Source organism: Strix uralensis, chromosome 17, assembly GCF_047716275.1.
Source record: "Strix uralensis isolate ZFMK-TIS-50842 chromosome 17, bStrUra1, whole genome shotgun sequence".
In the NCBI taxonomy this organism is placed as follows: Eukaryota; Metazoa; Chordata; class Aves; order Strigiformes; family Strigidae; genus Strix; species Strix uralensis.
In genome coordinates this window covers 6,428,153-6,442,608 of record NC_133988.1, presented here as the reverse complement: position 1 = coordinate 6,442,608, position 14,456 = coordinate 6,428,153, and the positions used below count along the sequence as shown (strand labels likewise).

Below are 14,456 nucleotides of genomic sequence, written 5' to 3'. Positions count from 1 at the left end.
CCACAGCAACAGCAACACAACCACTTAATACACTTGCCCATTAAAAGAATGTCTCCTTTTCCCTCCTTTCACCTTAGCTGTTATAATTTTCCTCCCAGTCCCTTATTTTCTAATTCTTATTATTCTCTTTTTCTCCATAGCCCTCTTGCTGTATTCCCTCATCTCTATTACTGATGGCATGTTCACCAGAGGATGCCAAAACAGATAAATATGAAGTCTGGGGACAAAAAGTCCTGCTACATGTTTCACGGATCCCTAGGATAACAGACTGTAATACAAGTTTTCCTCCACTCTGACATGTTCTAGAGGAGAGCATAAGCAGAAGTAAACCTTAAAACCTAAAAAAGCACAACAAGCATCAAGAAAAATGTTAGTAAGGAAAAAACTTGGATTGCAGAACAAATCTGAGTACACAATCTCACTAGATAAAGAAAACACAAAATCGTATTTTTAGAGTCCTTAATTCAACCAAGGGCTCCAAATCAGAACCAATTGACCAGTTGTGAGAGCAATATTGTAAGTAGGAGTTTCTTTTGTTTAGATCAATGTATGATGGAAGAAATGCTGTAAAAGTTTTACTTACTGAGATCTTTGTGAAAATATACAGGATCAGAGAAAGAACTGACAGGTAGACCTGAATCCGTTTCCCACCAAAACGCTTCCTCAGATACTCTGGCATTGTCACCACCTGTGGAGGGTAGATGAGGTTTCAGATAATGGGGAACAGATACAAAGCAAATTAGGGGAAGTTTTTTGCTACTCCAATACTGTAAGAATGGAGTGCAAAGGGAGAGGAGCTGCAAATGCAGTTACAAGGAAGAGCCGCTCCAGAAATCAAAGGAGAACAAGGAGAGAGTACCAAGTACTTCTCAGCTCAGGTCTCAGAACAGAGAATCCTCACTTTTCAAAATTACACAGACATAACATAGTACAGTTCTAGCACACTCAGATCTCGTGCCATTCATAATGGCTTTGGAATATTCAAGACCTGATCCACAAACATGAGCAGCAAAGAAAAGCATAACATCCTGTTTTGACTTACCCCAGCTTTGACGTAGATGGGTACAAACAGCCATCCTAGAACAACCACAAGTATCAGAGCCTGCAGCCAAGACAAGATCAGTTGAATGAGCCTTCTCTCTCTAGACAGCACTCCCAAAGACCATTTATCAGACCCAATAGCAGCTAGAGACCATTGAAACCACATAAACGTGGGTACTGCAGGGGTGGTGGGGAGGAGGAACTGCTCTGTCTGCTGACTTACAGTTGAAAATTTGGGAATGAAATCTTGGCCAAAAAATTTGTCAGGTATTATGCAGCCTGGATTTCATGCTAGATGTCCCAGAGAAGCACACATGCTAATAATATATTTTATAGAAAACCAGCTGATTTCTGCTCACAGGATTGCCCTCTAGTATCAAAGCACCACTCCACTAGCAACACCAGACTACCCTAGCCCTCTTCAGAGCAGGCCCAGGGAGCCTGGTTTAATCATGGTTACAATGCAACCAGCCCATAAGACTACAGCTTCTGGGGTATATTAAGGAAGGTGAAGCCTGCTACCTGAGACCAATCTGCTAGCATCTTGATCCCAGAGCCACTAATGCAGGATACTTTCCCAGTCAGATTCAGGTATCCTGCCATGGTATGTTGTGACATCTGCAAATCCAGGTACTGGGAAGAGTAGCACTTCTTTTCATTATTATTTTGATCATTAACTACCTTCTGCACTGGGTCTCTGGGAGAGGGCCATATGTTTTACACAGTCCCACATACTGTACAGGATGTACCACATGCATTTAGTAAAATATTTTGTATTTCCACATTACTATTTCATAATATATTTTGTGTTACCATGTGCTTTTTGTGAACTATAAATCTTACTATATTGTAGCGTATCAGTTTTCTGACTTAAATGGCTAGCAAATGCTATCTGATACAGAGTTTTACATATTTAAATCAACAAATATAGAACAAAATCCTGCTCTCAGAGCTGAACTCTGCATTTACTCTGTCCACTGGGTTTAGAGGGCTTTTGTAACTCTAGCTTTGAAGTTCTGCCCTTAGATCAAAACCCTAAAATGGACAAGAAATACTGGGTCAGCTTCTGCTGTCATACTAATACAAATTAGAAATAATTTCAGTGGAATAATAGAGATACACAAGCATGATAACAGTCAAACTTAGTATTTCTTTCAAGAGGAGAATCAGATTATACAGTCAAGAGCAGTATTTTCACCATGTCTATTAAGCTGTACACCAGTCCCACTAAGTCATAAGTAACGAACTATGCAATGTATCTGCTCAAATACACACATGCATCATTGCTTCCTCCTAAATAACAATTGTTGTACACTGTGTATTGATATTAGTCCACAGAGAATCTCCCAGGAATTTAAGTGTTAGAGGTGGATATGGTTGAAGAAGGATATGGGCCCTAGAGATTGGAATACCATGAAGTTTCAAGCAATGCTTGTTCTGTTTTGATTTGCTTACTTTTGATACAAAGAGATGGGAAATCAGGTTTGTTACAGGACTAGTGTAAGCAAATAGAGAAAGATGACAGATTAACTGTGCACATTTCATAGACTTCATTTTAGCCTTTATCCTTCCTCTTAAATATTTATATCAGATGAGTACTTGACTATTTGCAGCAACCATCTACTTGCTAAGGAAAAAAAGGCAAATCCCTCAGGGTAGTATGCTTCTTTCACTGCGCAGAATTATATGCAAGGAAAGTATTGACCTATGCACGGTCGTTAATTCCCTTTGTGTCATGGTATAATCCCTTCCATGAAGGTGAATTAAGCAGAACAAGGGCATTATTATCCACACCCACCACAGAGCCTGAGAATACAAGGAAACAAGGAAGTGGACTGAATTAGCTCATGTGAATCTCCGTGCTGTTGCAATGAACACCACTCCTGGTATCCCCAGCAGTTCACTGAAAGTCAGCTTGGATATCTCTAACCTATACTGCAACCATAAGCAAAACACACACATAATTAGAGGAAAGAGAAAGTAAAGAAGAAAAGATTTTTGGAATACAGGTTATTTTGAAGGATGTCCAAAATTTCCTATTGCCTGTGAAGAAATCAAAGCCCCTTCAACTATTTCTGCATAGCAAAATGCTGTACAAAATACCATGGATTACAAAACTGATAAATGCTTCCCAACATCCTGAAGTCTGAAAGTGCTCTTTATAAATACTTTTAAAGTAATCAAAAGATATGTATAGAGAAGAGAATCCACAAATTTATTTGGTTCCAAAGCTCTCTAAAAAGCCTCATTCAACAGAAAAGGGTCATCTTCTCCCAGTGGTTTGGACAAGGACCAAGGAAGATGAGCCTAATAGTAGATTCCATTGGCACTTACTGGTCTGTACAGAAAACAAGTGTTGCCAAGCACAAACTCTGACTGTCCTAAATTATTAGGCAATGTTAGTTTGATTAACCTCTGGAGATAATCCTGATGTCAAAATATGTTCACTTAAATGCATGCCACTTACATTCCACTCATATCCTCCGATGGCAATTCCTCCAGCTGCTGCTGTTCCTGCTATTCCCACAAAATGTCCACTGCCAATGTTACTGGCAAACAGAGAAGCACCGATCTGGAAACAGAAAGAACAGTATTTGGCTCTTAGGTCCTGTTCCTGGTAATGTGAAAAAAATCATGTTTATTTGGCATTTTGAACTCATGCCTATCTATCATCAGATAGTGATGATGAGAATGATTGACAACCAACTGCCTTGACAACTTTCAAGATTCCCTCTTATTGTTCCCCCTCAAACCTGATAATCCAGCCATCATATCTACACCAATAAGAATAGGATGTTGCATAGAAGATCTTCTTCCAGTTGAGTCAAACAGTTTATTACACCAACATAGATTTTAAAATATTTGCAAAACTTGACTAACTGACATTTGAATGATATCCAATTAGGGATCTGTCTTGCTCAAGGAGGAAACGATAAGTGCATACCCACTTGTCAAACTGGCACTCCCTATTTCATATTCCACAGTCTGTGGAACCAAATGTATCATTGGTGAGAGTTGTACAGACTTTGTACTTGGTTCACTTTTAGTTAAAAGATACTCAATTACTGAATTAAAGTCTGAAAGCTGCATGGCAGAAACATCTGCTGAGAAAGTGCTTCTGGAAGATACAAACAATAGCAAATCAAGGAGTTATATTTAAGAAGTGCTGGATTTCTAAGACCCCCAAATATTGCACTGATCATACAAACAGAACATGGGGAGAACATAGGAATTGATGAACAGGGAGAGATTTTAAAAAATGAAGGTTTACACCAGATTACAGACAGGCAGGAGCCATTCACAAAAGACAGATTGTACCAAAAGAACAAATTCTTTATCAAATAGCTCAGACAATAGAAAAGATGAAAAGATATGAGCTTCATTTCCTTAAAATGAAACCATTAAAGGCAGCAGAAATGCCTAACGATAATTTACAAGGTCAGGCACTGAAGGATGCAGGGTGAGAACTCAAGCATGAACACGAGGTTGGATCAGGTATTGTAGGCAGAAGACATGTGAGCTGCAGTAGTTCCAAGATGAACATTTTTTTATTCACTTCTATTTTTTTCTTTATGTCCTCTGAAAGCTACAAATCAAAAAAGGAAACAGGGTTGAAAATAAAAGAAAAGCATATGGAAAGTAGGCAAAGGAACCTCTGCTGACCAGCTTCTAATGCTCTCATCTGAGGTGGACCTCTCATGTTGAAAGATACCAAGGTGCTTAAAAATGGTGTTTTAGATATATGAACATGGGACCTGCACATTCTCCTTACATAGTTCCCAAGTACAGGTGGTTGGAATATGTTCAGAGTCACCTTACAAAAGGGAGAAAAATTTCTTGTCTGCAACTCACTGGGAGATTTTTAAGGTCCTAAAATTTATATAAAGGGAGTAGTTACAAATTTCCAGGTCTGCAGTCACTGCAGTGAGTTCTCTGAGTAGCAGTAAAAATTAAGTCCCTGAGAGCACAGGGACAATTGCCTGAGATTCAGGAGGATATAAGGAATCTCATCATAGAAATCCACCTCTGAAGATCAGATTTATTTTGTAGAGCTATGCCATAGGCAGGAATAGCAACCATGTACTTCAACTCACAGTCCTGATCTCTCATAACACAAGACATTCCCCCCCCCCCATTTTTTATATGCAACATACAAATAAAATTTATCAGCCAATTCCACTCTTTCTATTCAAAGCTTACATTTTTTCTCCTTTCCTCAGTCTGATCTGCTGATTTTTTCTAGTCTTTTTGCAGACAAACTGTTCTTTTGCTGTGACAGGAAATTTATGTCTCTAAGTTCACTCAGTTCTGGATTTTTTTTTTACACATTTCTAGAAGTCAGTTTGTGCCCTACAGAAATGTAACCAGTTTGTCATATGACAGATATTTCTACAGGAATGATAAGTGTTGCAACAAGCATTAGCAAATAAGCCAGAGAGATCACTGGTAATAAAGAAAACTTCTTCTTCTAACCTGTTTGTGACAGCAACAGTGTTTTCCCAGCAATGATCCTGAACAAACAAATACCATTTATACCAAGCATTAGCACTGTTGTCCAGTGCTTTCCCTGAAGACGAATAATTAAACTTAAATCTAGGTTACTATAAACGCAATCACCAGAAAAGATTAACCACATTAATCTCTGATTTTCTTTCATGTGTTCCCTCTCTTGTTTCAAAAGCTTAAAATGCACTGCAAGCAGATCCAAGTAACAAAAGCAGCTAATGAAGAACTTTAAGAACTGACAGCTGTAGTAAGCTTTGGCTCAGTGCCTGAAACCCCTGGACTTATTGTAGCTTTCATTGACAATGCTGCGTTTCCAACTTTACACAGAGTACAACTGAATTGAAAGAAAAATACAAAACCAAACCAAAACAAAGCAAAATTACCAATATATTTAGGGCCAGCACAAGGACAAAACAATGTGAATGCAGATATCACATTCACTTTCTAAATTTTCTTCTCTGAATTAGGGAACACCCAGTGCAGCAGAACAGTAAGGTCAACACATACTAACAATGGATGAAATTTTAAAAAAATGTTTTTAATTGTTATGTATACATGGAAAGGTAGAACATGGCTTCATATCTGGGAAAATGCATATCACCCTTAAAACTGCAGTGTGGTTAAAGCAAGAGGAGTGTTTATCAAATATGCTTCCACCCTGCTAGCTGCTGCTGTCAGAGGGGAAAGAAATTTCCAATCTGCCATGGCAGTACTTTAAGGATGAGGGAAGAAGGCAGATGGGCTCTGGGCCCAAGCTGTCTTGCTGAAGAACTTACTGCTGTGGGGTTTTTGTACTGAAAAGACTGATTATTGGAATTGCTTGACTTGCCATTGGTAGGTGCTGCAGTACACCTATGCATGACCGAAAGAATGCTGGCCTGAAACTGCACGATGACAGAGGGAAACACTTTTCTAGAAGTGTTAACTGTTCTCAGTGAATGTGTTAGCAAATTGATTTTAAAAACAGATCTAGGAGGAAAAGTAAAGAAGAAAGTCGATTGAAAGGAACAAAAGCTTTTAAGAGGGAAAGAGAGGACAAAAAACTGAACTAACCTGAGGTAGACGTGGAACATTAACTGCTTTAAAATCTTTTAAGAGGTCATGTTTTAACAAGAGTACTCTGTTCAGGAAAAGTACCACCACACTGAAGACAGATGATGATCACTATGTTTTTTCCATGTTATTCATTAACCGCTTCACCTTGCTCCTTTCATTAACTTGAGGATGCCCTGACATCCTGGCACTTGCTGTTCCAAATCATATACGATGTACTTTGCAAATCAGTGACCACCGCAGAGACATGTGCAGACTTCACAGCTTATGGCATTTCTCCCTCACAGGACCTGTTAATACATATCCTATGCTGCTCACGTTCGCTTTTCTGTTTGAAAGTGTTAGCTCGTTATCAAACTCTTTTCCCCAGTCCCGAGCACCCCTTGCCTGTGGCAGTTAGCCCCTGTACAGAGACCAGCAGAACCTCCCTCACATCAGCGTGAGGTCATGAGCCTTGCCCTGAGGTATCACTCCTCCCATGGGTCACCTGCAGAAGCTGCTTCTCAAACCCCTCTTCCCTGGACAAATTTCGCATTCCTTTGCTTGAGAATTACTCCTTGACGCTGTCCATGCTTTTCTTTAACTCACAACTCTTCCCTGCAACATGTGACTTTACCCTGATGGAAGGACATGACTTCTCCTACCTGAGTTTTCTGGGACCACCCTTAATCACTTTTCCAAAGTGCTTACAATGAAATATAACTGCAACCCTTTCAAGGCTCTGAGACCCAAAGAAAGAAGTGTGGGGTTTTACTCTGCTTTCCCAATTACTCTTCAAACTCTATATATTGCATTATTGTCAAATTAAACTGCATTGACACCCTTCCCAAGTCACTAAGCAAGATAGGTGGATACACAATACACATCAAATAATGTGTCTCTGTCTTCCGACAAGCTCAGCGGCTGTTGGAACAGCAGTCACAAGCAGGCTGATCTGATACCTTGTCCACCTTTGTCCTCCGAGACAGAAACAACACCTCCCAGATGGGTGGAAAATTCTGAAGGATTCTGTAGAAATCTGTTTCACTGAACTTTTCCTTTTCTAACAGAACTTTGATTACTTTATTATTGTTTTAATCTGAAAACTATTGATTTCACACTATTTTTAGCATGGAACTTGACAAAATAAGTTAATTTCTTATTCTACTTTACTTAAGAGAAGGAAATACAAATCTTATTTATACCAGAGTTGTCTTTCCTGTCTCCTCACAGCAGTGTCAGATTCAGCAAGTGGGGAGAATTCTGAGAATATGTAAAACTTAACTGGATGCAGAGATCAGAGCAATCATGTCAGTGGTCAGTCCTGATAGCCATGAAAATAAGCCATTTAGAAGAAGCAAAAATCTGCTTTGTTTTTTTCCTTATTTCTTACCTTTCTCACAAAGATCAACACATATGTGACAACAAACGGGCTGAGTTACGTTTCTGTTTAAAGTGTCGTATGTCCTTGACTCTGCATGCTTCCTGCTTACTCTTCAATAAATCTTTCTAACCACAGATGGACTTCAGATGCCCAGCAGATACTCTTTGTCCCATTAGCATTTGAGCCTCAGGAACTGAGGTATACAAGGTAACCCATAATTTTGTGCAGACAGCTCTGTCTTCAGAACTACAGAACCTGAAGAACAAAATTCAAAAGCAGGAAAACTTCAAAACTTAAGTGTTTTTTTAAAAATTACGCATGAAACCTGTTAATCCTGTGAGAGTGTCTCTACCAAAGTTGGTGTTCTTTGGGAACAGATACTTCGTTTCCTACAATGGTAGAAAGTATTTGGCTGAACCTAACTCCTTCATCTAACAAAAGCAGCTGAAGTTTAGTTTGCAAGGCTCACTGTTACGAAGCTATTACTTTCCTTGAGCTTCTCTGTGTCTTTTTTTGAGCTAGTTATGAGTATTTAAAGAGCCATATGTGTATTTCTTGAAGATATTTCTCTCAAAGCCAAAGAGACCAAAACCAGTTTCTTGAGATTCTGCTCTCAGTTTCTGTAAAAAGACTGTGGAAAGATCACAGTATTTCATACCATTATGATTAACCCACGATGGATTTCAACTTATGGCAATCAGTGAGAATGTAATTATATACCTTGATCCCTAATTAACTACTGGAACTACTGAGTTGGCTCATCCACTGCACAAGGGCAGTGATTTCAGTGAACTAACACAGAAGTGACCTATTGCCTCTGCAGAACAGCCTGAAAAGACTAACTATGGGCTTGGTTCTGCAAAATACTAAGCAACTTTCATGGATTCTGATGGAGCAAACAATCAGAGCCAAAGTTGGACAGATTTGGCCCAGGATAACTGTCTTGCTCCTACTTTATGCATTGAGAAATTGAATCACTATCAGGCAAAGTGACTGACAAACATGCAAAATCTGTATCAAAAGTGGGACTAATCTCCAGCCCTTGATTGCCAGTCTCCTCTAGTCTACTAAACCACAGCTATTATATCATTTAAGTGAATAGAATCCCTTATCCCTTTCCCAGGCTTGTCAGTAAGAGGTCCTAATACACTGCTAATGAGCCTCTTCTCCTGTGGGGTCAGAAAAGCCATGGCTGCCCTGTAGAGCCTAGAACATAGCACAACCACTGAAAAATAGAATTAGATTAAGGGAATTAAGTTTATGACAAGTCTGTGGAAGGGGTTTTTTTTAAATTTTTCTCTGTTCCAGAAAGCAATTATCCTGAAATCACAAGGAAGAAAGAGTCCACTTACAAAACAGCTTCCCCCACCCAGCCTACAGTCTTTGCAAATGTATCTGGGCTTTCCAGAACCATGACATGGTCCTGACATGGCACAAAAGAGAAGTCAAAGCACAGAAGTAGTCAAAAAATACACACAACATTAGCTGTTGCAGAACTGAGATCACATCTTTGACAGAACTTTCTATACTTTCATTGGTTTCCTAGTCATTTCAGCCCAGTTTGCACTGGGTGATGGACATCCTATCTACCTGCTAAACTGTGGGAATAGGTGTTTTGGAATCTCTTTTTATCCAAGGCAAACTTTCCAAGGTGGTGCTGCTGACATGGTATTTAGTTTGTGGCTTGAGTGCTTGCTGTTTGTTTATTTTGAGTGATACCAGGAAGAATAGCAAGAAGGGTTTATTTTTATGGTGCAGAAAGACACTCCTGGCATTCCAAAGGGAAGGATCGAAGGGGTGCTCTGGGACTCCACTGATGACTAGGACTTATCCATGCTGAGCTCGCAGAGTTTGGGAAGGAGAGAGAGATGATCCTAGCAGCCACCACTGCACTGTGGGGTCATCCCTTTTTTCTCCCCACTGGAGGAAGGGAGCTTGCTGAATCTGTTGGGTTTGTGTTGGTAGAGAACTCAGCAAGATAATCTTCCCTGGATCTTAGGGGAATCATGAGTTCTCAGTGCCACTGCAGCAAGACAGAAGGTTTTTATGGTGAGTCTTTCCTGTCTTGCTTCTTCCACCTTCATTTACATCTGCACAAAAGGGTATTCATATTCACCCTTGACAGAATTGCACAAGGTTAAAACCAGCCCACTGATTAAAGTAACAGTTAAGCAAAGTAATCTGTTTGAGTTTTTTCTCTCCCCCTAGAATTATGTAATTTCTCTTAAAATAATGTGGAAACTTTCTCTTTCCTCAATCTTCCAATGGAACCTGAATTTGCTTAGATCTACTATACCAAATGAGGAAACCTTTTACTCTCACTGGCCTTTAATCTTGTTATGTCATTAAAGAGGCAGTCCTAATCGCTTCTAAAGGCAGAGAGCAGCTTCCTGAAGCACAAGAAGATTGAGAGATGTATTGGTATTTCTGCAGCCTACTTTGAGAAAATTCCTAAGTTTTTAGACAATAAATATTTACTGTCACTCTCCCTGATCCTGTAACTGAATACATGTGGATGGAATCTTGAATCAAAAGTGTTAATGAAGTGCAAAAACATTTTTGGAGACTGAATGCAATATCCAGAATGTTGAGGATTTCCATTCAAGCACATGGAAGCATGTACAACACAAGTAATACAGAAAATTCAGGTTTGTCTAAGTTTTCTGCTTTTCCAAGAAGTCACACTAAACAGACTATAAGGTCTGGAAGAAACAAATAATTGTTTCTAATACTATTTCTGCCAGAGGCCTGATGAATGGCTACGAACATGTTTTGTGTCTGTGACTCCCTTTCTTCACCTTGGAAGAGAATACAGATCCACAGAAGGCAAACAGTGTAAGTCACAGATAATCTTTAAATAAATGTAAACTATGTTTTACTAATAACTTCTCATAATATTTCCCGGATTTTCTCCTTGTACAGACCAGAACTTGTTACCAAAAGTGGAAACAATACAGAAATATGAGGAAAAATTTCAGGAAATTAATTCTTCTCTGTAATAACCTCAAAATGAGCCAGCTTCGAGTGCAATTAAAGTAATAAATTCAAAATATTAAAAAAGTTTTAAAGCAGGCTGAAAGGCAAAGCACTGGATGGCTTTTGTTGTGCAGTTTGCCCTGTGTCACCATGGCTAGAGAAAGAGTTTGAAGTGCATTTACATGACATAGCCATCACAGTCTCAACAATATTGTAGAGACATTTAATATTTAAGGAGTACACATGGTCATATGGAAGTGGATGCACATACACATACATATGTTTTATATACACACACAATATATTGCACTCACCGGCCACCAAACCATGCTTCGTCCAGCCAGGAAAAATCCACCTACTGTGCCTCGGTTGGTTGAATACATAGCCTGGAGGAAAAAAAAAAAAAAGAAAGAAAGAAAGAGAAATTGAATCATATTTTAAGTATAATGGGCAAGCTATACACAGACTAAAAACAAACAGCTAGAATGAAGGGATAAAATATATGGGGAGGGTAAAGTGCAAGAAATAAACAGAGTGACTAAAAGAGCAAGCTTATGATGAAGAAAATAATACAACTGAACAGCAATTCTTGTTTCTAGGTCTATATTAACCATTCAAGCTTCATTGCTTCACCTTTCATTACAGTGCAAAATGTTAAAATGAAATTAAATTTAACCAAAAAATGAGCACTCAAATAAAAGCTCATATGAACACTTTATCGGGGTGCAATGCCTTTGATTTCAAGTATCAAAAAATACTGTGTTACAAGTTCGTTAACAGAAAGTGTGCAGCTTTTTTACTCAATGCTATCGAGTCCCAGCAGATACCTGCAAAAATCTATTTTCTTGTTGTGATATCAGCATTGTACCCGCTTCTCTCTGAAGTTCAAACTAAGAAGCCAACTAAAATTTCCTTTTCACACACTCATTTTGTATTTGTCGAGGGATGAGCTACAGAGGGAAGCTTCCTCCAATTTTTGTTAATGACCCTGACCCAAATATTGGATTCCCATTGTCTCCTTTGATGGACTTTGAACAGGCAAATAAAGAAAGACTTGGTAAAATTAGCCAGATTTTTTTTCTAATGCAGAAGAAAGGAAGTAAATACAGTAGATTTGCATTTAACTACACACAGCAACTGAATAGGTATTTGTCCAATAAAGAAGACATTGTTGCAAGAAAGAAAGGTTCCAGGAATAATTCAGCACACAATTGCCTGACAGGCCACAGATCAGCCCTTTTCTGTCACAGACCTTTAATACAAAGTTCAACTACAGCAACAGCCAGACTTCCGTGGCTCCCTCCCGCAAGACAGCAAGGTGTTCAGGTATACTGGGGGCTTCAGATTTTTTGCTACGTTTTTGACGTCTACTACCATGATGAAGAGGTAAAGAAAAGGTTGTGTCCGTTTTGTGTACAACCTAAATTTTTGGTGCTCTTCAGAACATTGCCAGGCTGCTAGAAAGGGAGGTTTGTTTTGCAGCTGACTTCTCTGTGCTGTGAAATGGACCCCTGGGATGCTCCTGGCAAGGAGAGGATTACTGAGGGACAGTGTCTCCTCTCCGCTTCTTAATGGTCAGGTGTTCGGGTGACCAGGAGAGCTTGCCCCGGGGAAACAGAAATTTAGTGACATTCCACTGTTTACAGCTTTGTAGCTCACAGTATTGACCTATTATCTTCAAACACTTCAGCACTGAGGTTACACCAATAGGACAGTATCTGCCTTTCTCCATTAGCTGTGAAAGCACCGGGCTTTGTTTTTGGATTAGGCACTGAGTTTTCCCTTGCAGTCCTCAGCACATTCAGCATCGGGGGGGTGAGGGCAGGAGGCACCGCTGTACTCAGATCACCAACAGAAAGTCATTGCCATCACTTGCCACCCCTGAAACTCTTCCTTCCTCATAGTTTCAATGGCACTGCACCCTGTAGTCAAGGTCCTGCTGGCAAAAAAAGCCACGATAATGCTGCCCTCAAATGGCACCTACAGTGTCGACCCATCTCACTCCTTCACTGACAGTGATCTGCCATCCCCAGTCTGTCACAGTCACAGCTGCAGTTGTACTGTTACACCCCCATACTGCCCTCCCGCACGTTGACTTCACCTTCCTTCTTCTCCCTGCAACTCCCTCTCCTCACTACTTCCTCAGCATCACCTCACGCCACCAATTCTCACCGCAGTGCCAAACCCCTGCTCACCCCCAGCCCGCTTTCTCACAGGGACCCTGGCTGGCCTCCTCTTTCCTGATCAGATCTCTCAGCTCCTTCCCCACACAAACCTCATTACGCCACCTTCCCCACTAGTGCCATTCACCCACCTAAACAGATGCCTCCCCAGGTCACCATCCCCTTTCTAGTAAATACCCACATTTTCCCCACCATGCACTTATTAACTATCTCAATTAAGCACCAAAATCTTTATATAATTATACATTTTCATTTACTAAGCCACTTTCCCAAGACCCTATTAAACTACCTGCTTATTAAGTAAAATAAAATAAAATAAAATCCCAACCTACCCATAGTCCCACTGCCAGGACTACCAAAAAATAGATGACAATAACAGAGATGTCTGCAGGATTGTTGATCCTTATGTTGGATTCCATCCTGGCTGCTTCTCTGGCTTTCTTCTTCTTTCTCTCCTTATGTGCTTCTTGCGGAGTTCAGGTTAATGATAAACTGCTGTCATCCCCTACGTCTTATATAATATAAAACTTCAGATTCACTTGTCTCCCGTGGGACACAAGTTGAAGCTGCTGCTTTTCCTCGGACAACAATTCCTTCCCAAATATTGCTCCTCTGTTACAGGTGCTGCAGATTTCAGAGTTCAGTCCTGCTGCCAAAGGTGCTCAGGGTTTTAACATCTATGAGCAGATGTCTGAGAAGGAATGAGCACGGAAAGGAGTGGCTTGGCTGCAATAAACCTGCATATTTACCTCACTGTGTGTGAATACTTTTTTTTTTTTTTTAAGTGGTTGTACCTGTAAATCTAGTCATGGAAGATGTAGTTCTTTTAGATGATGATGGGAAGTAATTATCTGTGAGGAGGAGTGACCTGACACCTGGGGAAAACCCAGGGGTCCAGGAGCTGGGACACCCTCTGTGTCACCTCTCAACTCAGCAGCATTACTCAATGGACAAACAGCCCTGTGTTTCTGGGAAGGAGACAATTGAAGCTGCTTACATCTCACACATGGATACAGGTAAAGATGCATGTGAACCACAAGACTTAGATCCAGAAGCTTTACTGTGCTGAATTTCAGGGTGTTTAGACCATGGTGTTGGTTCTCTCTATTGTAACTAATCAGCTTCACATCCAAGTAAGTTCAAAGTTCATCAGAGTTGGGTCTTGATCTCCCTTTATTTGTTCCTCTGACTTCAGAATTAAACTAAGCAAAATAACTGGTCACAAAGATGTGGAACACACTGATTATAGACAGATCTTCGCAGCTCTTAATAAGGAAGCTTCCCCAAACAATGCCTGTGATCCTCTGAGCTAGGAAAGGTCAGAAAAATCCCAG

At 40.0% G+C, this 14,456-nt stretch overlaps 1 protein-coding gene across 1 annotated transcript in view; it reads right to left on the bottom strand.

Annotated features, from left to right (window-relative positions):
- SLC5A1 (solute carrier family 5 member 1) overlaps positions 1–13,544 on the bottom strand; it is a 31,614-nt gene extending 18,070 nt beyond the window's left edge. Inside the window, exons 1-5 of the mRNA XM_074886847.1 lie at positions 13,455–13,544; positions 11,254–11,325; positions 3,509–3,613; positions 1,043–1,102; positions 584–688 (exon numbers count right to left, since the gene is read on the bottom strand). Coding sequence (XP_074742948.1) covers positions 584–688; positions 1,043–1,102; positions 3,509–3,613; positions 11,254–11,325; positions 13,455–13,541 — 429 coding nt within the window. The 5' untranslated portion in view covers positions 13,542–13,544. The remainder of the gene's footprint in view (positions 1–583; positions 689–1,042; positions 1,103–3,508; positions 3,614–11,253; positions 11,326–13,454) is intronic.
- Positions 13,545–14,456: the final 912 nt, after the last annotated feature.